Source organism: Perna viridis, chromosome 6 (genome assembly GCF_037379345.1).
Source record: "Perna viridis isolate PV_CMFRI_1.1 ecotype Kerala chromosome 6, ASM3737934v1, whole genome shotgun sequence".
NCBI classification, from domain to species: domain Eukaryota; kingdom Metazoa; phylum Mollusca; class Bivalvia; order Mytilida; family Mytilidae; genus Perna; species Perna viridis.
In genome coordinates, this window is record NC_142450.1 from 34,479,066 (window position 1) to 34,504,230 (window position 25,165).

The 25,165-nt window shown below is 31.4% G+C and overlaps 1 protein-coding gene across 3 annotated transcripts; it reads right to left on the minus strand.

The window, feature by feature from the left end:
- LOC148614675 (uncharacterized) lies at nucleotides 1-18,687 on the minus strand. 3 transcript variants are annotated; one of them, XM_088588944.1, is made up of 13 exons: nucleotides 18,529-18,687; nucleotides 17,611-17,751; nucleotides 17,082-17,189; nucleotides 16,358-16,653; nucleotides 15,710-15,940; nucleotides 13,877-13,949; nucleotides 13,039-13,176; nucleotides 5,523-5,630; nucleotides 4,865-5,160; nucleotides 4,195-4,431; nucleotides 3,419-3,527; nucleotides 2,054-2,138; nucleotides 1-1,315 (listed from the first exon to the last, which is right to left on the minus strand). In XM_088588944.1, the coding sequence occupies exons 1-12, from the start codon at nucleotides 18,569-18,571 to the stop codon at nucleotides 2,065-2,067; spliced, it is 1,854 nt and encodes a 617-aa protein (XP_088445070.1). In that variant the 5' UTR covers nucleotides 18,572-18,687; the 3' UTR covers nucleotides 1-1,315; nucleotides 2,054-2,064. The 3 variants fall into 3 exon arrangements, with proteins under 3 accessions (XP_088445070.1, XP_088445069.1, XP_088445071.1); XM_088588943.1 differs by having other exon boundaries at nucleotides 2,054-2,144; XM_088588945.1 differs by lacking the exon at nucleotides 5,523-5,630 and having other exon boundaries at nucleotides 2,054-2,144.
- Between the last annotated feature and the right edge of the window lie 6,478 nt (nucleotides 18,688-25,165).

The window sequence follows — 25,165 nt, forward strand, 5'->3', positions numbered from 1 at the left end:
TATGATATTATTGTATTTATTGAAAAAAAAATAGTACTGGACAGAAATAAAGATATAAATATAGAATCTAATTTTTGAACGGTCCCGATGGATTTTAGTAACAAATTTACGAACGGATAAGACGACATGTATGAATGATTTGTATACAATTGGGAAGTCAAAAAGGTTATCCCATCGTAGAGGTAATGAAAATATGTGTAAATCTCAAATATTTTAGCATAATTGATGTATGAAACAATGGTACAACACTTTCGAATGTATTAAACTTTATTTGGTGACAATATTTTAAAGAAAAACATGCGTAAATGTTAACTTTTTATGGAATAAAAAACTCCTTATGTACAAATTGAACCTAGACCAAATACATCCAAGTTTTTTTTCTCCTTTCCCAAAGGTATTGAGTTTCATAAGCGATTGGTAAAGCTAAAGCAGCCTGCTGACTAAGATCAGTGTCTATGGTGAGAGTTCCATAGACCAAGACCAGACATGGAAGACAGACACACACAACAAAGAACAAAAAATAACTAAAACAGTACATACAGAGTAACAAAAATAAATGAACAACTCCGACTTCACTAAAACATGGAGCATTGACCAGGTCCACCGACAGGTTAAACATACTCAGCTTTTCTAGAAATACCCGCCGAGCTGTTCATAAAAAATCAAAGCCAGAATAGACGAAAGAGGGAAGGAAAACTATGACACGTTGAAAAAATCGGTTCTCGTCGTGCAAATGGAAACACCGTAATGATGCACGAGTTCAGGATGACGACCATAAAACTTCTATAATTATGACTTCAATCTTGTAGCAACTCTGTTTCAGAGGCCTAATTGTAAGAAGTCGAACGAAAGGAGAGTTTACATTACTAAATTAAAATCATCGCGTTTGTCGTATAGTTTGGTCAATAGTTTTCCTTTACCATCAATTTATCAAGGTAGGTCAAGATATGAGGCTGACTTCATGGTATCTGCGGTATCTTTTCTCTCAAGTTCTTTGGCATTGAGGCAAAATAATTCAATGGAATTAGAAGATAAAATATTCGGTAAGATATGCTTTCAGCCGAGGGTATCTATCTTTTGAATTGAACCATGATTTAAGCTGGTGTTCCTGTTCAAATTAAGTCATATTTCTAAACAATTTTTTTTTCCTGTTATTTATTTGATTTGTCATGTTTTGACATTTCTTATTTTCCAACAATGCATTATCTTTAGGCCAAGTTTTGACATTTGTATTTAAAATCACTATGTAGAACATTGTGAAAAATATGGTCGTATGGTCGTCTATATGAATCCTCAAATGAACCTTCTTAGGAGTCTGTAAACATATTGCAGTTATTTTATGAATTATAGACAAAAAAAACCAGTGAGTAGATTAATTTCGTTAGTTTGCAATTTTCAAAATATCGAGAACAAAATCGCCACAAATGAGTTCATTCTTATTGACATACGTGTCAAATAAAGTATAAGGAAAAAATCGTGAATATCATCATTTCATTTCATTTTATATGTTTTATCAAGATAATCACAGTTAATGTTATTTTATATTACATATGGTGTAACAGTCTTCTTTGTTCATTAGGTACTATGAACACGCGATGCAAAGGATAATGCACGTACATGAAGCCTTGTTTCTATTTTTGAATATATTGACGCTATGTTTGTATTTATATGTAAATTGACGCTATGTTTCTATTTATATGTAAATTGACGCTATACTTCTAAATATATGTCCGGATATAAACCGTTCCATTTCGTAATTACTCTCTGCTAATCATGGTGGTCCGAAGCGCCGCCGACGAATCAGACAAAAAGAAAGTACATTATCAACATATATAATATATAAGTTAAGGACGTTCACTCAATCAATGCGTTATGTATACTGTAAGATTATTTTGAGCTCGGACTTCGTCCTCGGGCTAAATATTTTGAACAGGTCCATATATAACGTACTGTCATAGTTAGAAGTCCATAATTGATAAATATGAATCAAATAACAGTAAATGATTATTTGTAACTCTTTGGGTATATATACAGTTTGTAAATAAATACTTACCAATTATTCTGTCAAAGCGAAAGAGCTATTAATACACGCATTAAAAGTAGTAGATAAGTAAGGTTTTTCCTTGTATCTGAAATTGCTCCATCTAAAGTAAATGAAAATTGCATTTAGTAAGGTTTAAGTTCTTTTAACGTTTTTTCTTTGCAGTCAATTTTCTATTTTACTGAACGTTTTGTCAATTTCAAGGAATACATTGTATATAAACTGTAGTTTTAGGATACTTTGCTTGCTCATGATACGTATATTTTTGTAGTATAAACTTGTGATAGGATATGGCTGAATATATTGTTGAGATTTTTAATCACATTACTTTAATTGACAAAAATTAATTAAAGATTGAAGGCCACAATTTCATCATCACTAGAACAAACACAACAATGAAACACTGTTGCTACTCAACTATTTTCAGCAAAAAAGCTATGCATACATCTTAAGTCAAAGAAAACTATTCTCACAAGTAAACAACTGTCACAGTATAAACTCTAGCCCACAAATATGACAGTACCTTTGGCTACTGCAGTAAAACTTCGTCCAACTTAGCTGATATAAAGGAATATATATATATATGTGTGTGTGTGTGTGTGTGTGTGTGTGTGTGTGTGAAAACAATAATACCAAAAACTATAGTTGCCCAGCAGAAAATATAAATTCTGCATAATTATTTCAACTTTTTTACCGATCTTCATTCAGGCGAACCATATTTCAATATCCGAAATAATTATAAGTTTACCAAAATTGTTAACAAATTATATATTTCCATTTCTTTATTAAGCTTATCTTTTTAAATTCTCTCTATCTAAAGCTCATTAAAATATCAATTTGATATTTTATAATAAGCATTGTCCCTATAGCGTTCTAAATATGCAGCGTCCGTATAATTGATGCGAGCTATAGAGATATGTAATGTCGGCAATAATGAGTGATAAGATACATGAATGAGTGGCGAAATTAGAATGAAATAATGAATCTGTGTTATATTGTTATATGAAAATGACTGCAAAATAAACATATACAGTATTCCATATCAAATCAATCCTGTGACATAAGCTGTTAGCGAAATCGTTATGAAACAGACACTGTTGTTTTTTTTTTAAATTCTAAGCTTTATAAAAAAAAAGCCTTTCTTGCATCTAAAATTTGTCTTTTAATAATAAGTCCATATTGATTACATTTATGTAAATATCTAACTTAACATTCATAGCATTTTTGTAATAATATAGCTATTTTGAATCACCTTTGTAAATATTTTACCAACTTCTTTCGATTTATTTGAAAACCGAACTTCGGTTGTTAATAACAAATAATGTTGCCAATGGAGGGTGATTTCATCTTACTTATAATTACAATGCACAAGAATACCTGCAGAGGGATCTGTCTCCAGATTTCCGCTAACTGTAAATAAAACGTCAGTAGTTTGCATTTCGTTTGCATTTGTAGGAGCCTCAACATTTATCCCATCTGGTTTATACTAGAACGAATAAAAGTTATAATGGTGAATTTTCAGTTCAAATTATACCGCGAAAGAACAATATAAATATTCTCTGTCAATTTTTTATTGCCTATTTCATTGTTAGGGGGTTATACCATGGAATAATAATATCACTTCATTTTATTCTAATAAAAACAACAATGGTTTAGTCCAATTAAGCACTAACTGCATGACTAGATTGTGTCATTTGCCTGTTATTTGAGATACGATATTCGTCACTCATCTGGGTCCTTTATTAAACAAGAAATCTGTGAGCAATAGGTCACTAATAATACCCCGCTTTCAACACCATATAAGGAATATAAACGCAGTCCTCGAAAAACAGGAAGAGGATGTCGTTTTGTTTTCTGAAAATGGGTCCCACCGTATGACATACTTACAAAACTAATGTGTTAAAATTTCAATCTGAGAAAGGTGTGACGACAATTTAAACTTGCAAAAAATATTTTTTTAAAAATCAGTGAGCAGGAAGTTGTTGTCAAATTCTCACCATATGGCGTAACTATAGGAAGAATGTTACAATTTCAAGCCGCTGTAAAAGTGTTATACATACATGGACACACGGACAACGGTAAAAAAGCACATCCCGTCTTCTTCGGAGCGGGGTTATAATTACTCACCTTGACAAGAAAATTAATCTACTTACTATATAATTTCTAGGAAGGACTTTCATAGGATCACCACCCACATTCAATATAATGGCTGGGTTTTCGGACTTTATATGGTAATATCCAGTAAATGATGTCACTGATCCATACACCTTGCCAACATATTTAAGTAATTCAACAGCATCTGATCCATAATCAAATGGCAAGTCATCCTTATTAGTCACTTTGAAATCAAAGGAATGATTACATGCCTTTTCTACCGACGACATAGAACCCTACAATAAAATACTCAGAATTTTAGTTCAAAGGTAAGACAAACATTACCTGCATACTGGTTGATATATACATGCACAAGAAGTGAGATATATTATTAAAAATTAGATTGTAGATTTGAAATATCTGTATTTCAGTATTTCATTTCATTTACTTTTATATCTTAGACTATATTGATAGACTTAACATAATAGACTAAGCAGATACAACGTTACCAATGCAATTGCTTAGTTATCTGCATATAACTTCTTGAAAACCTAATCCATTACAATTTAGCTATACTCAATCTTAAGAAACTTGATGTTTCTCTCAAGTTGCACAACTATATTGTTAACCTTAGTTGTCGTTCATGATCAAACATTTATTAATTTACTTATAATTGTGCTTTGATCGTTTTTTTCTGTTACAATCTCATGAATAATTGGCGTTAGTTACCCTGTATAATACTTCCGCTACGTCGACTGTTGAGTTGATTTTCCAGTGAGTTACTTCATATGACGAAAGAACCAGAATTATTGGTTTAGTTACTGGACCACGTGATATCACGTTGATAGTATACGTATTTTGTTTTCGATCGCCATAGATACCGATCACATGGACTTCATTTTTGTTGTTCCCAACCGTCGTACAACTATGTAAGCTATAACTGGAATAAGATTTTGATGTCGTAGAGTCTTTGTAGCCTAGAGCCATTATTGAGTTTTCACGTATTGGGCAATTGTATATTTCAGCTGAAATATAAAAGAAATGTTTTTCAACCTATTCTGCCTTGATTTACTGTAGCAGAATTTACATGAAAAATATTCAGCAGCATATTGTGATTTTTTAAAACTGTGATTGTTCATTAAAATGTTTTAAAATTGTCTTGGAAAGGATTCGTTGCAATTTGTATTTGAGGTTTTACAGATTCAATAATGATAAAAGCGCAGTATGATGACACGTGCTATGTATAGGTCTGATTTCCTTATAATATAGATTTATCCCGAGGATGTGTGTACTGTTTGCTTGTTGAATATGAATATCTATTTAAAAGTCTTCCATGGTGATTAAGAAAGTTGTCAAATGCGTTAATAATTTAAATAAATTCACATACGTAGACAAGTGTAAATATTATAGCCATCTCCTAATTTGCATTGGCATTGTCCACCATAACAAGTTCCTCTAGCCATACACTCATAATTGAAAGCACAGGCTTTCCTTACTTGATTAAAAAAAGCACATATATTTAGTTAATATTTTGCTTTATGAGCCATTCTCTGAAACTACTTAACATGGTGTGCCATGCATGGTGACCGCTTATTGTTATATTTGCATGAATAGTCAATTACAACCAGAAAAAGAAAAATAGCACATAAATTTATCTCTTTGACTGTCGGTTGTCATGCTAACAAAAGACTATTTTAAATGCTTAAATGTAGAAAATACTTAACATATGTCAGATAGACTGATACTGAATGCGTAACCATAGTATTAAGCATCTTAGTATAGTTCCATCACAGATGCATGCAAAGCAGAAAATGTAAATGTATGATTATTCTATTTCTATTGCGTATATTCGCACAAAATGTTTGATATCGTGCTATCATTTTCTGTCTTAGAACAGTAGAATAGTCATTAAGGGTTCGGCATTGTCGACATTGACATTTCCTTATATGAAAAAAAAATGCAGGATTTTTTCCCGCCACAATATTTGCTACAAATATATAACCAATTTTTTTTCATATTTTTTCATATGATTTCCTGAGAATCAAATGTTTAAGAAATTCCTTAAACTTTATAATGCATTTGAATTATTAAGAAAGAAATGATTTTATCTTTAAATGATGTAAAGAAAACTTTGTGCATGATTTAGATTTAAATTGTAGTTATGACCATTCCAAAATAAAAGTGCAGTACCCTACTAGTAGTTAGCCTACTCTTGTTTAATATTGTTATCAAAAGTAATTTCAAGGGCAATGACTCCTATCTAGAGTCGTCATTCAGCTCCAGGCGGGAACTTTTGGAGCGCACTTCAAGCTGAAAAGGGAATGTCAATTACTTTTTAAGCATTTTATAATTTTCTTTATTTATATTGAAATAGGTGACTTGACCCCTTTTGCTTAAGAACTGCAAGGTACCAATAATTTACGCTTGATCTGCATCATCTACGCCATTTTTATACGACAGCAAAAATATTTTTCGGTCGTATCATGGTATCATCCTGCCGTCTTTTAAGTCCGTTAACTTGATAAAAACTTATCTTATCTTCTTGAAATTTTACCACATTTCCTAGGGATATGGCAAACGGTCAAATTGTTTGTACGTGTTTTTGGCTCACACATTCCAAAATAAGCGGTTTATAAATAGAAATGAGTTTTGTCATTGGATTTACAGGCATAGTTTATTTCGATCCAAAATCCATGTGCTCCTTTTGTAAATATGTTGTAAAATGTTTACCTGTAAGCCTTATCTTTGGAGGCTAAAAACCACTAATTCCACTTCCCATAGGCTTCTATGCTAATTTCACAATATTCAATGGCTTCTCTGGACTTTACCTTAACTTTAACCTGCAGAGGACTATATATCAGCATGATTCTACATATGTCAGCTCACAATCCTCAGAATGGCATGTGGGGTTAGCAGACTTGCAGTGCAGTACTGGTCACCGGAAGTGAAGTGTCTATAAATAGCATGGGAAATCCCAGTGTTTTCACAAGATAGGGGAATATTTAGAAATCATTATGGAGATTAGGCTTCACATCACAAGAAGCAAAATGCACCTATAAAATGTACAGAAATGTTTTTCCTTTCAGAAACTGTTTAAATTTTTTAAATGAGCTGAGAACTTTTTTCACAGCACTATGAGGAACAGGGGTAATTTCTGTGTAGGACTATTTTTGCGTACGTTCCAAATGCTCATTGGTTGAATTGGTGGTCTGTAACCTAAAGTGTCACTTTTTGTCTTAGAAAAAATAAATAACTATACAGGTATCTTCCTACACACATACTGAATGCATTTGCAAAGTTTCAGTGAAATGTGACAAGCACTTTTTTAAATATTTGATTTTTAAATATAGGGTAACCAAGTTGCGCGAGCAAAAAAGTGACAATATTCTACCATACTTAAATGATTAAATATTTGCAAAGAACTTTTTCTGACTTTTCAAATAAAAAAAATCAATCACAACTTGTTTTTTAACAATATTAATAAAGAGATAGATTTAAATGTAATCATTTTCTGAGAAATTGGTCTATTTTTAAAAAATTATTTCTGACATGCCTCCCCCTTTTTCTTGATCACATGTCAAAAATCCTAAATCTTTAAATTTTCACAAAAGGTGATATATTTGGCTTTAAATTTGTAAATACATTGTTTTCACATTAAAACATGACCAGTAAAGGGCACCTAAAGCAAAAAAGTACTCAATAATGGATTTTCCATGTTGCCATAGGGGAATGCTTATTTGGCCTTAACCGCAGTAATGAAAGTGAGTTTTTCCTCATTTCTAACCTAATTTTTGCTCAAATTTACACAAAACTTGATTTCAAGTGCTGATTACCACCATATTTTAAGTAAATATAGCCCTCAAAGTTAAATATTTGACATTTTTACTAAATTTTCTACACTTTTCACAAAATAGGACATAAAATTCAGCCAAAAAGACCAATTTTCCATAATTTGGACCTATAACTTAAAAAAATGCATATTTTGAAGGATTTTTGTAGTGTATTCCTCTCATAGCAAAGTTTACAAGATCTTCAAGTAGTTTAAAGCTATTCCAAGAAACTTGTCATTTTGCCATGGCCTCAGCTTAAGGCTAAAAACCACTAATTCCACTTCCCATAGGCTTCTATGCTAATTTCACAATATTCAATGGCTTCTCTGGACTTTACCTTAACTTTAACCTGCAGAGGACTATATATCAGCATGATTCTACATATGTCAGCTCACAATCCTCAGAATGGCATGTGGGGTTAGCAGACTTGCAGTGCAGTACTGGTCACCGGAAGTGAAGTGTCTATAAATAGCATGGGAAATCCCAGTGTTTTCACAAGATAGGGGAATATTTAGAAATCATTATGGAGATTAGGCTTCACATCACAAGAAGCAAAATGCACCTATAAAATGTACAGAAATGTTTTTCCTTTCAGAAACTGTTTAAATTTTTTAAATGAACTGAGAACTTTTTTCACAGCACTATGAGGAACAGGGGTAATTTCTGTGTAGGACTATTTTTGCGTACGTTCCAAATGCTCATTGGTTGAATTGGTGGTCTGTAACCTAAATGGAGTTAAAAGAGTACGAAATTGGGTCACCTCACCCATCAACGCCCCCCCCCCCCCACCACCACCACCAAAATAAAAATATTTGTGGTTTTATTTCGAAAAATTGTCTTTTATAAGGAGCAAACGGGACATGCCGTCCATCCTAAGAACATCATTGTTTTAGATTTTTGGTCTGATTTTTTTTTTAATTTATTTTAAAGGAGCGGTTGGAGAACTTCCTACCTGCTTTATTCAGTCAGATTTAAAATGCTCCTTACGGTTTTCGAGGTATAAGAGGCTAAACCGGTCACCCCCCAAAAAAATCGCCATTTTTATTTTTGGTCCGATTTTGAAATTTATGTTTTTTTATTTCCTTATGAAAATTCCAGTCTGGTTTTTCTATCAGATTAACATTTCTTAAGCTTTTTCAGTTACAGAGTTACAGGAATCGCAGAGGTCTTAAAGACACATCTGAATTAAAACCTTTTTATTTGAACTAAAACTGAATTTGAGAAAGTCACATACCTGCTCATTTTGGAAAATCTCTACGATGTCTTTTACATGGGACACCGTGTGAATCAACATTTCCGTGACATATTTTGAATAAGACAATCAATATAACATTAAAGGACCCTTCTCAGTTGAACATGTGCATGCGCTATGATATAACGTTTATCAGGTTGGGTACCCTCGTCTTTTGTGTTGGATTCCTCCAAATCTGAAGGGGAGTTAGTATTCATGTTGTGAACTTGAAGTTTTGAAACTTGGGCAACTCTTACTTTTCATTTAATGCATACCATGAGGTGCAGTATATGAGGAAATGTAACAAATATTCAAGAATGTTGATTATGAATTTCCAAAATCATCACTGTATGAAAGGAATAGTATTTCTTTAACTATTGCAAACAAAACTTTCGGGAAAAATACTGCGTTGTTGAAATTACCGGAATATTGTCAAATTAATTGTGCAGTAGAATTTAATCTTTAGAAATGATTTAATGTTTATGAAATAGTAGTAGATCCAATCAGCTGATTGCTCTTCAGAGATTATTTACCTGTCATGAAACGTACCCTTACAACAATTAACACCTTCTGTCAGATTAATGACTCATTTAATTTAAGAAATGAGACTGAAACACGAATTAGGGGTTTGATTTCGGAGTTTTTAGTTGATTTTGACATAATTGGGTTCTGTGTCAAAGGTAAATAACAAAAATGGCGGTGAAGTTTCGCGGTTTCGAGAGGACTAAAATTCTAATGGAAACAAATTCTCGCGACCGAAAAGGGCATTTTGCGTGTTAGAGAAGAGGCATGGCGTCCTGAAAAAAGGGTATGGCGTTCACAATAAAGGTCATGGCGCCGCGCTTTAGATTTAACTTCAGTCTTTGATGAACACCCGTATAGCCCTTTCTCTACCATTATTGAATTTCAAGTCTTGTGTGTCCTTATTGAATTGTAGGTCCCTATGCTTATGTGTGTTATGAGACTAATATTGTGTTCACACTTGCCATAGTCATCAATTTTAACATTGTCGTATCATGCTACACTCTGCAAAGGTCTTTATTAAGTAATTACTCCAAGTATGCTGGTGCCAAAAGTTGGTAATAGTCCATTGAGCAGCTTCAGGGGATAACGTTTTAGAGAAAAGTGAATGGCAATCAATTACAAATGACAATGAATGCTAAATGATGATTAATCATGGGTTCAGGTGAAGTGAAATTGAATTTACTCGTTAGTCAGTTAAACGAAGTTGGGTAGAACAACTCTGAAATCTACTTTTGTTACCATAATAGATATATACCAATAATATATTTTAAGTCTCTAAAAATTAAGCTGTCAGCTTAAATTATAATATTAATGCTATTTTTTCTGGACCTAATTACATTTAAGAATGATTTAAGAGAATGAAGACATTTACAGGAGAATGTCAGTAGATGAGTATTGAAAATATTTTTTACCGAAAATAGTAGTTGGTTTAAAGCATTTATGGTTGATGTTTGGTGACAACAAACACAATTACAATTCCTAATTAATCCACAATTCAAACTACATAATTCGCAAAAGACAGCTTATATTAATAGCAATAAACAATTGAACACAATTCATGACAATTGCTTGAAGCGTTTCCAAATAGTTGAGCAATTACAAGAAAACACCGATTTTTATTAATAAAATCGCAATACTGTTAAACAGAAAATCTCAACAATGAAAATGAACAACTGTTTCATGAAAATGCTGACCACCACCAAGACTTTTTGCAGATGATACATCATTTGGAGTGTCTGGAATCGATGTTATAATATAAAATCTATCATAGATCATGATCTTGCTGAACTAGACGAAAAAGTGGTTGAAGACGTTCAATCCGGATAAGACTGAAATCTTAATGATCTCGAATATGAGTATACCTCATACTAACATTACTTCAATAATGAAGCAATTCCATTGTTGACTCCCATAAACAATTAGGTGTAACATTAAGTTAAAATGGCAAATGGTATACTTACACTGACAACATCATAAAAAGTGATATGAAAACATATCAACGTGATGCGAAAGCTTAAATATAAACTTTGTAGGAATACTTTAGAAAAACTTTATCTAGTTTACGTACGGCCAATTTTAGAATATGTATGTGCAGCGTGGGACAACTGTGGTGTAGTTTATTCGAATAAGTTAGAAAATGTGCAACTTGAAGCTAGAATTGTAACTGGATTACCCATTGTTACCAAGATAGATCTAATCTACCGCGAAACTGGATGGGTAACTTTAAAGTCTAGACGCGAGAGAAGAAAACTCCAAATGATGTATACACTTAACAACCGAATTGCACCTACATTTCTGTGTAATTTACTTCCTCAAACATTTCAAAGTACCTCTATTTCCTAAGAAATGGTTCAGCTATACTAGTAATATTACCATTCTATAGACTTTCTATAACAGCAGAATCATTTGTTCCCTCTACGATAATGCACTGGAATAAACTAGACCAATCAAAGAGAGATTTGGATTTGCTATCAAAATTCAAAAGCGAACTAAAACGTAAACTAAAAACCAATATCCCCAGACACTATGCTTTTATGATCGTTGGATCTACCCAACGAAAAAAAACGTATTTTTACTGAAGTTTATTTTTTAACATATAAAAAAAACTCAAAGAGATTCCGTGTTGCTTAAGTTTTTATCACTTCCGTTGAACAAGCAAACCATGACACAAAAGCACACTTCTCATTTTGTTTGTCTTTTCTCTTCCATATTTAACCTTTTAAAGCTTTTTCTCCATTTCTTTATCTGTTTTATATGAGTAATTTTCAAAAAAACTATTTTCGTATGCGCATGCTTATAAGATTATTGTGTATTTTTTAACGGGAAAAGACTTCATGAACTCGTGGATCGTTATGGTGTATCCATCAGCACCATGAAAACTGATTTATTCAACGGAAAGTTTTCCTTTCTTCGTTTGTCTACCCCGGACTTGACTTTTTATGAGCAACTCGGCGGGTGTTTCTAGAAAAGCAGAGGACGCTTACCCTACCGGTGCACCTGGTCCATGCTCCCAGTTTTTAGTGGAGTCCGAGTTGCTCATTTACTTTTGTTACTTTGTATGTATGATTTTAGTTGCTTTGTGTTCTTTGTTGTGTGTGTCTGTTTTCCATGTCTGGTCTTTGTCCCTGGATTACGTTCTTTTGATTACCGCTACAACCTTGGTTCCCTTGATTACTCTTTCAAAAGTAAGATGTACTTGTGTCTAATCCTTTTTGTACGTTATTCGACAAATAAAATATGTTTAAACTACGAGTCTAACAAAAGTGCAAAAATTAGGTATTTGACACATGGTTCAACCCCACCCCTTTTTATTCTTCAAGATGCACCAATGAAATGTTATTGTTTGAGGGAATGCATGTTCTTAACCCATGTTTGAAACGTTATAGATTAGCAATAATGACATATTATGATAATATCATTGAACAATATAAACTTAACAAAGGGTAAACTACCTTAATTTTTAGGGTTTTTTTTTCTTTTTTTCAACCTTTTTTGCGGGGAAAAGCGGGTGTGTGTTAACATGGCAACCCACAGTTCTAAACATGAAAAGAGAGTTGATTGCATACGTACTCATAAGTTTGAAACTTAGCAGTTTTGACATGTTATTAAATAAGGCTATTTTTATCTCAGAACACAAAAAACTTTAAACCTTTAAGACTCATTAATGCTTTTGTAAACAAGAACTATGTTTTATCTTGCAGTTTCAATCTTTTTATTCTTACCATGGCATTGACTTGTTTGTTATGCAACATTGTTACTTATGATTCTTATTCATTGCATGACGTTAATATAAAATACATTGCTAGTTAAAATCTAACTTGGGCAAAACTGTGTATTGCAGTATCTTTCTTCATTGTCTATCGTATCCTTTCCTGGAACGAATCTACATCGATTTTGGGTTCCAATATTGCAACTTTTAGAGCACTCTGTCCACTGTGTCCATTCTCGTTGCATAGCTTCAAGACAAACAATACAAATCATGTATTGGACTTAAAGCTAATAGAATACAGTTACTGACTTCAATCAACGCGATTGGTCGTTTAATTCTTGATAATTAATACATCATTCAGTAAAGAAAGAACAAGTTTAAAATGAAGAATATTAAAGATATAATTTAAAATCCTCCTATGAAAAACGAAAAGAGAAATTTAAGGCAAACACATTTTTTGTAATACTTCGGATGAAACAGTTTATTTTCTTTTTAACCTTGGTAATGAATTTAGAGACAGAGGTAAGCATTATCCACCTAATTGTAAAGTTTATAGATTAAATATTGATTGCAATAAATGTATGCTTTTAAATAAATTGCTTTTATTACCTCCAAATAGGAACAACATTTAGAACTGTTATTGAAATGATTATGGATTTGTAATTGGGTTGGCAAAGATGGATGGTCGAACCTTCGTAAGCGGATTATTTGAAATGAAACAAGGGCTTTGATACACGATTTTATCTTTGAAAATAAGTTGATAAGTACATTTTAAATTATACTTTGGCCTCAAACATATGTTGTTTAATTATTTTTTAAAAAATATATATAGACCTAAAGAACATAATATTACATTACAAATTGAAGTGATATAACATAACTAAATAACATTTGCAAAATATTTAAATAAGACATGAATTTATTATACATGTCGTATTGATACTCACCAAAGTTATTTGTTTCTGAATAGTATTCAGGACAAGCTACATTTCCATTGGAGCAACTCTGTGATACATTGTACTGAAAACAGCAGCCAAAATAAATGTTTTAACACTTTTTCAAAAGCTTCATTAAAAAATCTTTAACTTAAAATATATCATACAAGTATTTCATTCGAAATATTGATATTACAGACTTGTGATATATTATGTTTATTTTTACTTAAACTTAGAAAAGGGGAAATCGGTGCATGTTTTGAATGTAGCTGTTGTAATAATCTGGGTACTAAATACACAATCAGATACAAAGGTGTATTTATGGCCTACAAATATTGGTATAATTTTTTCAAAACAAGGTAATAAATATGAATATTAGGAAAAGGAATCTTTTGTAGTCTTCGTCCATTTCAATGACACCATATTTGTGCCGCAGTTATACATCATATGACAAATTATTATTATATTGATTTTTTGGGGGGGAATTTCATTTTTAAGGGAGGGACGGACATTTACACCCACAAAACAATGGTCATACATAAAAATATCGTTGTATTTTTACATTCGATAATATATGCGAACAAAGAAGCTGTTTACTGAATATAAAGTAAGTTCTTGGGTCTGGTTTCATTGCCTTAAGTATGATCATAAAATGATCGAAAAAGTAAAACAAATGAAACAATACTTATATCATTTTAATAACGTGATGACTTTTCATTCAGAATTGTCAACTTTCCTTTCATCTGTGGCAACATCCTTTCGGCTCCTGCGTAAGGAGTGTTCATATCACAACTCATACGTTATGCCAGAGCTTGCCGAAACTACGCAGACGTTTTGTATCGCGCTAAAACTCTAACAAATAGGCTTCTGGAACAAGGTTATGTTGCTATAAGATTGAAGTCATCACTACAGAAGTTTTATGGTCGTTATCATGAACTCGTGGATCGTTATGGTGTATCCATCAGCACCATGAGAACTAATTTGTTCAACGGATCATAGTTTTCCTTCCCTCGTTTGTCTACCCAGGACTTGACTTTTTATGAGCAACTCGGCGGGTGTTTCTAGAAAAGCATAGGACGCTTACCCTACCGGTGCACCTGGTCCAAGTTTTTGGTGGAGTCCGAGTTGCTCATTTACTTTTGTTGCTTTGTATGTATGATTTTAGTTGCTTTGTGTTCTTTGTTGTGTGTGTTTGTTTTCCATGTCTGTACTTTGTCCCTGGATTACATTCTTTTGCTTACCGCTATAACCTTGGTTTCCTTGATTACTCTTTAATACTAGAATTTTACTTTTGTTTTCCCAGTTGTTATTGATCAAATTATCCAAACTTACGATAAACGCTTTCAACATTTGCAAATCAATTTTCAGTTGGATCTAAGGCCAGCAAGAGCTCTTAAAACACCTCTCTTTCTAGTCTTTCTAGCGTTTAGATAGCTTTATAATAAACATGACTTGGACAGAGCTTGTATACTTCCTATTTGATGGTAAATGTGTAAAGAGGAAATTGTGATGGGGCAGGAGATTTTGTTTTAATCTGGAATAGGATTTTTGAATTGAGAAAATGTGGACATCGGTTAAAAGGTATTTATCATTTTCAAAATAACTTTTTTCTCAGATAGATAATTTAAAAATATAAATGTTTTGCATATAGTGCAAACGTATGATGTAAACAATACAATATGGGCTCTCCGAGGAAGTTAGTATGTGGTATAAATCGGAAATTTATAACATTAAAAATGTGTATCCCTTTTCTTTGTTTTGACTTTGCATCCTTCTTTTCAGGCCCACTTTCTTTTGTTCTCACTTTAGTAACATGGAATATCTCTTTTAAATAAAAGTACGTACCATATATGTTCGCTGAAACACTTGAAGAGGAGACCCACCGACCTGGAGGATTATTTTAGGGCTCTCAGTGTCCAGTTTGTAGTAATAAGTGTAAGATGTGACTGGGCCGAAATCTTTCGAAATTTGTCGCATTAGTTTAACAACTTCATAATCATAATGACTGGTAAAAATCGGTACATCACACCTTGATGATGATAGTTTTACTACAGATGAGGAGTCGATATGATAGCCCTGCCAAGGCAAAACAGTTATAAGGATGCGAAAATGACATTTTTAGCAGCAGTATAAAATCCGTTCAATTTTCATGATTTAAAGGACTAATTATAATGTACAAAGAAAAAGCAAGTATATTATTATATAAGCAAGATTAGTACCATGCATCCATTGTGTTTAACTTCGGAGTAATATTACAATCAGCAAATATAACGATTTATATATTTTCCACATTTAGAAACAAAAATGTTTGAAAGTGATTAAAACATGCAAACATATTTACTATCTGACACCATTCATTATTATTTATCATACTGGTTTGCACATTTCCTTATCGAAAGAAAAAAGATAATTTAATGAAAACTTTGTTTTGGAAGAGTAAATCTTGAGAAAAAAAATCTCACTGAAAATATATAATTAATTGTTATCACTTACAGTGTAGAATACTTTATAAATACCGACAGAAGTGTCTATCTTCCATTTTGTTGACTCATATGATTTAAGAAATAGTATGATTGGCTTGTTAACTGGACCACGTGGTACAACAAAAATTTCGTAAATATTTTTCAATCGATCACCATATATTTCGATGATATGAACTTCGTAATTTGAATTATCGTTCGTTGTGCAGCTTTCTAAATTGTAACCATACTTTGGGTATTTAGCAGTAGGATCTCGGAAACCAATAGCTGATGGGGGATCATCCCTGATTATACAACTTCCAACTGAGGCTGTAAAAAGATCTTGCTTTGTTTTCTTTTTAAACAGTCCATTTCGAGATTTCATTTTCATTCAAGTATTTTTACAGAAAAACGAAACTTTCTTACTTTTTTCGCATGTAAGAAAATCCATATATTCATATTTATCGGAGCTGTTCTATTTCAATTGTCTTTAATCTTACTGTGAATTAATTGTATATATACAATAATATCTTGAAATATAAAAGATATGAGTCCAACTGAGCAATTAATGGAAAGCTATATTTTAACAACACTGTTGATTCATCATTTCATTCTCATTCTTACCAATATTACAATGTGTTTTAACGTGACATCGATTTATTGGATAAATGTAAAGTGCATTTCTGTCCGTGTCTATTTGAAACCAATTGATGATCTAATATAAAAAAAAATGATGTATGATAATAATGATGACTTACGTTTACATGTTATTTTGTCAAAGTCGTCACCTTTGTTGCATATACATGTGTGGTTTTCACATTTTACGGAAATACTACCACCACAGTCAAAACTGTAATCACAACTGCCTGCAATATCGACCATGTATATATAATATTGGAAATATTAATGTTTTTGTGGTTTATTTCAAATTGATTGTGATATAAGGTTATTATTGATGGTTAGGGTCGAGCTTGTGGTGATGATGTGACATAAAATATTTGAAACAACATATTTTCAAGACTCTTATTTGTGATATTATTTTGCTAAGGGTTTAAATTTTGTTATTTTAGACGGGCATCTGATTTTTTGAATAAATAATCCCATTACTACTAGTAACGTATATTTTGGGTACAATTAACGTCATGCAATATTTGCAATTTTAAGGCTAATCAAAGTACGTTGCTTAATGAGAGAACATAACTTTCTTCACAGTCTTAAATATCAAGTGTATTTCATACAGGAAGTTCGACAAATCATCCCTACTATGCCTATAATAGTAATACTTACGTGGACAGAAATGTAGATTACAGAATTCTTCCTCTATTAACCCAGAATTACTCGTCCTTGTACGTGTACCTATATCACATGACTTCGAGCACGAAGACCACGGTCCATAATCAAGAATGGCGTATGACAGCCGAAAAATATCTGCAATAACAACAGTATCTTGAAAAGAATACGTATAATTGATTGCAGTCTAGTTAACTTGGAATAAACACGTATTCTAAGGAGCATTTACTTTTTCGATATATTAACAAGAAAAATAAGTACAATTTATGAGAATTATTCCTCAGTAAAAATACACTTCAGTACTTTATACAATATTCAGTAAATATAATGTATTTAAGGTTCATCATTACCGTTTGACAAATATGGCCTGAATGCTACGACCAATTTCCCTCTTTGAGGCAGAGCACCCCCAGATATGAAAACCGTTACATCAAGTTTATGTAAAATTACATCAAAAACTGACCTGACTTTTGCAGGGTTATTTTTTTTTCAAATAGAGAGAGCATAATTGAAAAAAAACACCTGCGATTCACTAAATATGATCCACTCATTTTACATTGTTTAAATTACCTAGTGTGAATAAATGGCTATTGTCCTTCTATTGACCAACATTATTATTAGTTCATTTTTGGCTTTTTTGCTGAATAAAAAAAATTGAAACATTAAAAGTCTGGCCAGTTTTACATTCACATAAAATGAACACAATTTTCTCATATCTAGCGGATGCTATGCATTAAAGTGCATCTAAATACACAGGTTTGTCTGTAGCCAGAGGGAAATTAATGGTGAAAATGAGGCCATATTTGTCGAAAGGTAATGATGAAGCTTAACGTCATTTTAATAAACAATTAAGAATTCAAATACAGATTTTATCAAAGTATACATACTTAATAAATAAATAATAAAGTCACTTACACAACAAAATCAGCGTATGTAAGCAGACGGTTCCTGTGGTCATTTCCCTTTGCTTTTGTTGCCGTACAGATGCTGTTAATGAATCTCATATGTGAAATTTGAAGTGTACAAATAAAGTACTTTGTAATGTATTGTAATACTCTTAATCACTATCATTTCCGTTACTTCCTTGTTAAGGATGAGCGCTGGAAAGTCCTTAACCGGAAATGTCTACTATCTGTTTACCCCCTTTTAGAATTATGATTGAAATTACATCAGATATTTAAGAACAATATTTTTAAGAAACATGCAAATGCTGTAAAATGTGATATAACTCAAATAAGGCTACATATTTTTATTTTTTGCTTTATATGTCTGTATGATGAAATGTATAATTATTCATTCCAATCCTTTTGTTCTAAGGAGATAATCCACATCGAAAATCCAATGTATTGTATTTTAGTGTCATTCACAGAGTTTTATTACTTAATTTTGAATTTTACAGTACCTTCTATATATTTTTATCTCCTATGAACAAGGGTTATTTGAAAAGCCACATGTAACTTTCTGTTTACTATGACATTTCAAACAAATTATCACAACATTAATGTTTAGGCTTTTAAATCATGAATCACATTTTGCACGGTTCTTGTGTAGAGTATACAAAAAATGGTTCTTCCTTTATGACAATTTTGTCAGAGGATTTGTACGTATGTACATGAATGCTGTTATATAATTACCTAATTAACATATCTGAACACATTTTTAACGATGTCTAAGAATCAAAGAAAAGAAATAAAATGACATTTTAGATGTTCGAATTAAATTGTTCTAAAATCGAAAAATTCATTGAAATAACCCCAATGGATCCACATAGTCCATAGTCAGTTATTTAATTCTTTTATTCGAGTATTTTCCGAAAATGTCTATGTCTACATGTTTGTTTCTTTACAATAATTGAAAACCTTTTAAATAACAATAAAGTTGAAAAGGCTAGCACTTTTCGCAAATTCGCTACTCATTGACACCTTTGAGTGTTTCAATTCAAACGTTTTTGGAACGTTGAATGACTTGAAATACACAATTCGTCCAACAGCCTATCAAATAGTAGTAAATCATTTAATCCTAAATGATAAACTTTGCTGGTAGCGAAAAAAGATAAACCTAATAAAGGAGATCCAATTCCGAAAAGAACTCACTCTGAAATCTCTAATGACTCTACCACAAGCCTGGATATATCAGGACTAATTAACTTTCAAAAAGATCTTAATGAAATTAAACTAGCCTCAGGGATTTAACATCAAAAGATGATCTTGATAAAGTGACAAAGGACCTTATTCAGACTTAGAAGAAATGATCACAGGTATTGTGAAAAAAAACGTTTTTAGTAAATATGAGTCTACTATGGAAAATTGAATGAGAAGATTACAAACATCAATAAAGAAATTGAAGAAAGAGATAATGACATTCAGGAAATAATAGATGCCATATCTATTGAAAATAAAAATCTTAAAAAACAACAACAATGCATGGCTCAAATTACACCCCTTAAGCAAGTTCTAGCATACACAGCACGAATAGCTAGGGCTGCTGACTTAGGTACCAAGTATAATGAACAATATAGTCTAAAAAACAACATAAAGGTATAGAACTTCCCAAAAAAGGAAGTTTAAGATCTAAGAAAAGAGTTAATTAAAATGATTAAAACTGACTTAAACGCAGATCTAAAAGACCGAGATATTGTGGCAATTCACCTCCTACCAGCAAACAGTGAACCAGGAACTTTGATTGTAAATTGCTTCAACACTGACGTAAAAAGAAGCATAATGAGGGTAAGCAAAGAATTTCCATTTGGTTTGAAATGTGTTGATGATGTCAACAAGGAGCATGGACCTTATAAGTAGACGTGAAGACAGTGGGAACATTGACCAAGCATGGTACTTTAAATGCAACGTGTATGGAAGAACTGAACTACAACTCAAGCTTGGTCGATATGACGACATTAACAAGAGACTGAGAGATGCAGAAGGGAGAAAACTCTAACTCTTCACTTGAAATTATATCATGCCTGTATTTAAAAAAAATGAATGTCAGATCCAAATGTATATAAAGATAAATATATATATTTACATAATGATTATAGATTGAGATTTTACAAAAATTGATAAAAATTCGTAGCATTTGTATAATGATACTAGCCCATGTTGATCATATATATAAATTTTATTCTATGTCTATTTTGTTCTCAGATGTATTTCTTTTTTTCATTTTCGTTTGTTTGTGTTTACCTGTATATTGATTATTACAATGTGTATTGTATGATTGATTTTTTATGGATTTATTAAAAGTCTTAACTGTAAACTGCCAAGGCCTGGGGATTTTTTTTTTTAAGAGAAAGGATGTTTTTGATTATCTCTAATCAAAACAGTGTGACATTTATTGTATTCAAGATACCCATTCTATAGGTGATATTGAAAATCAAGTTAGAACTACTTGGGGATATGAATCTTATTTTTCACCTTTTGTTTCAAACTCAAGAGTAGTTGGTATTTTGTTTAATAACACTTTCGAATTTAAAGTTTTGAAGGAGAAAAAACATTTAAATGGAAATTATTTAGTTTTAGATACCAGTATTGGGAAAGAAAGGATTACTTTAGTTACTTTATATGGTCCCAATACAGATATCCTCTATTTTTATAGTCAACTAATGAGTAAAGTTGAAAATTTTAGAAATGATTTTTTTTTTATTTTTGGAGATTTTAATTTAGTGTTGTAATAGCCAATAAATGTCAATAATCCCAATGCAAGGGAGACTTTCTTAGAGATTATTGTTCAGTAATGTTTGATAGATCCATTTAGAGAATTGTTTTCTATTCTTAAAAGGTATACACGGAGGAAGCGAAACCCAATTAAACAATTAGACTTGACTTCTTCTTTTTCACAGAAAGCATGCTGACAAATCTAAAAAGTTGTAAGATTGAACCTATTTATCGTTCTGATCAATCTATTGTGATTTTGGAATTAGTATTTTATCCTTTTATTAGAGGTAAAGGATTGTGAAAATTTAACAATTCTTTGCTGATTGATATCGATTATGTAAATATTGTGAAGGAAAAGATTATTGACGTTAAAAAACAGTATTCAGCTCTTGTTTATGACATGAACCATATTGGTGATATAGAAAATGATAACGTACATCTCACTATTAATAAACAATTATTTTTGGAGATTTTATTAATGGGATTAAGAGGGAAAAACCATCTCTTATTCCAGCTATAAGAATAAAAGAAAGGGATAGACGAGAACAGATTTTACAGGAAGAAAAAGATTTGTTTGAATGCTTTGTAGATAATAATCTAATTGATAACCTTGAAGATAAGAAAAAAGAATTAGAAAATATCTGAAAAGATAAAGTGAAAGGAAAATTAGTCAGATCAAGAATAAAATGGATAGAAGAGGGGGAAACCCTACAAAATATTTTTGTGGCTTAGAATCAAAATATTTTACTAGGGAAATTATACGTAGGGTTGAAAAAGAGGGTGATATTATTGTAACTGATCAGTTGGATATTTTAAAAGAAGCAAAACTTTTTATGAGAACTTGTACAAGATGTGTAACACTACTTGTACAGTTGAAGAAAAATTTAGAGGGCACATTAAATAATTATTAAGTTAACAGAAGATGAAAAACTCAGTTTAGAAGGGGAGGTAACTATTGAAAAGGCAACGTGTGCTCTCAAATATATGAAAAATAATAAAACGCCAAGATCTGACGGGTTTTTACTGAATTTTCTGATCTTAAACATTTTGTTGTAGACTCTTTGAATTATGGATTATATAATGGTGAACTTCCTGTAACACAGAAGCAGGGTATAATTTCTTGTCTACCAAAAGACAATAATCCCAGACATTTTCTTAAAACTGGCGTTCTATCTCACATCTTAGTACAGTATATAAAATTGGGTCAAGTGAATTGCTAGCAGAGACATTGTAGACAATGGGATCCGTTGTCTCCGTATCTTTTTATTTTATGTGCAGAGATTAAAGGCAATGAGAATATAAGTGGTATTAATATCACACATGTTGAACTTAAGCTATCACAGTTTGCAGATGATACATCGTTAATTTTAGAAGGAAGTGAAACATCACTTAGATGGACATGTACAGAATTAGACTGGTATGCAAATATTTCTGGATTAAAAATTATTTTTTCTAAAACCCATGTGGTTTGGATTGGAAGAAGAAGTATAGTAATTACATTCTTTGTCATGATAGAAATCTATCATGGGGAACTAAAAAGTTTAAACTTCTTGGAATCAATTTTGATGTTGATTTTGATAATATGATAGATATAAAAACCGTTGAGAAAAACTGGGCCAGATAAAAAAAAAAACAAAAAATAGTAGGTCAAAGGGAAATTTTGGGCGAATGTCAGTTGATAAAACTCTTATTCTACTGATTCTTAACCATTTTATTTTTACATTGCCGAATCCCAGTAAAGATATGATAAAAAAGATTAATAACCTTATCTACTCAATCATTTGGAAGTCACCTGTTTACAGAGGGAAGAAGGAAGTACATGTATTACAACAGTCTCATATTGATGGAGGACTAAAAATGATCAACTTGTCTGCATTTATTTTGGCATTAAAGCTCACTTGGATTCGAAAAATATTTAGATAAAATTGAACATGGCAAACTATTTTATATACACCAAGGGTATTTTATATATATATGATGTTGTAGATGAAAATGGAAAATTTCTCGCCTATGAAAATATTAAACAAAAATTTGTTTTTTTTCAGAAAATGTAATGAAATATAATAGTATTATTTCAGCTTTATATCAAGCATCAAAGCAGTATGTTACCGGGGACTATAAAATGGTACAACCTTTTGTCCCTTCTTTTCTTAATTTTTTTCAAAAAAGAGCCAAAGGCACTCACTATATGTACTCCACTTTAATAAAAAAAAAATGATACACTCCCGACTGGACAGACAAAATGGAGTCACATTTTAGATATTGATAAGAGTCAGTGGAGAGAATTTGGTGTACCATTCAAACTGACAACAAACACTTAGCTACAGTGGCTGCAATTTCGAATAAATTATTATTTTTCGGCCACAAACAATTATTTACGTAAAATTAATATTATAGATGACCCAAATTGTACTTTTTATAAAGATGAAGTAGAGACTTTTGAACATTTGCTTTGGAATTGTGATGTTATTCAAAATTTTATAGAACAAATTGATAATTGGTTATTATCAAATGGGATAAGTATTCCATTTACAAAAACGAAGTTTATTTTTTGCAATACATCAAATGTTGTCAAAGGTGAAGCCTCTAACTTGATTATATATTTTCTGTCAAACAATATATCTATAACACAAGATGTTTTCAGAAAAAAATATCACTACATGCACTTATAGGAACCCTTAAAGATTTGTATTACATAGAAAAATGTATTGCTGTTAAAAACAAAGACATAGATGCATTCTCTTAGTTCTGGAACCCTTACAGATTTTTGGAATAGTGTATTATATAAGTTTATTTAAGATGTTTTGGAACAATCCAGGATATCACATATCATTAGACAACCTTTTTTCTAAATTTCAAGTGTTTTTTTTATTTTTGAATAAAACCCAATGACATTTATACGCAGTTCGTACAACATAGGGCCACACAAAATGAGTAATAAGGTGTTGAATTAACTACCTTGGTGGTTTTTTTATTTGTTTTTCAATAGCTTAGTCAATATTCCTGTACTTTTGTAACCGATACCTTGTTTTGTATATTAGTAAATATATATTAATGAAATGTCGGTATCCCCGCGGTACCTTCTATCCATGTCAATTGGAAAAACTATAAATAGTCAATAGTAATAAGTGAAAGGGGGTATAAATGCGGGTCAAATGCTTCATATGTCTTTTATTTCAGTTTCCATACCTTAGTTGACATTGTTTTAATGTCGAGTAATTTGACTTTAAAATTAGACGGAAAGTTTTAGTTTTAGTTATCTTTCTTAGTTATCTATGCACTACATGCACCTTTATCATTTGTTCTATCACATGAAAGGTAAGTATCCATCTGTATACCCCTTCCATATCAGTTGGAAGAGTTAAAACAAATCTGTAGGGTTGTATATAAGTTCACACTCTGTATAAAGTTGAGTTAATAAGTACATTTGACTGTATAGAGAACGGCTGAGTAGTGCCGATTCTTTTTTACAAATTTCATCCATTATGTGTATGTTTTATAACCGGATAATTTATACAATTGGCAAAATCAATCATAAGCTTGATAAATACAATATCTAATTTTGTAGTATAGCTAAAATACGAAACGTCCATTATACACTAGAAGAGTACAATTCTAATGTTTTGTTTTTTTTATTATTATTTTCATTTTTTCATTATTATTATATACTGTTTGTTAAAAGAATTTTGTTTTGTTTTTTCTTTTTTTTCTTTTTTTTTTTTTGTGTTTTTGTTTCTTTTTTTTTCCTTGTCTGTATTTTTGTCTGCTTACTTTATTTTGTTATCATGTATTATGTTTATGCTAATTTTTAGCCGTATTAGGGTGTTTAATTTATTTCAATATTTATTTTTTTCTCCATTAATTATTATGATATGTGTTGGATATTGTGTGAATTTAGT

Bases quoted from the DNA above. Each gene is read 5' to 3' on its own strand.
- LOC148614675 (XM_088588943.1), bottom strand. From the start codon at position 18,571: ATGACCACAGGAACCGTCTGCTTACATACGCTGATTTTGTTGT. The intron at 17,190-17,610 runs GTAAGTATTACT...TCGATATTGCAG, and splicing joins TAATCTACATTTCTGTCCAC to GCAGTTGTGATTACAGTTTT. The intron at 5,161-5,522 runs GTATGTGAATTT...TTTATATTTCAG, and splicing joins TAATATTTACACTTGTCTAC to CTGAAATATACAATTGCCCA.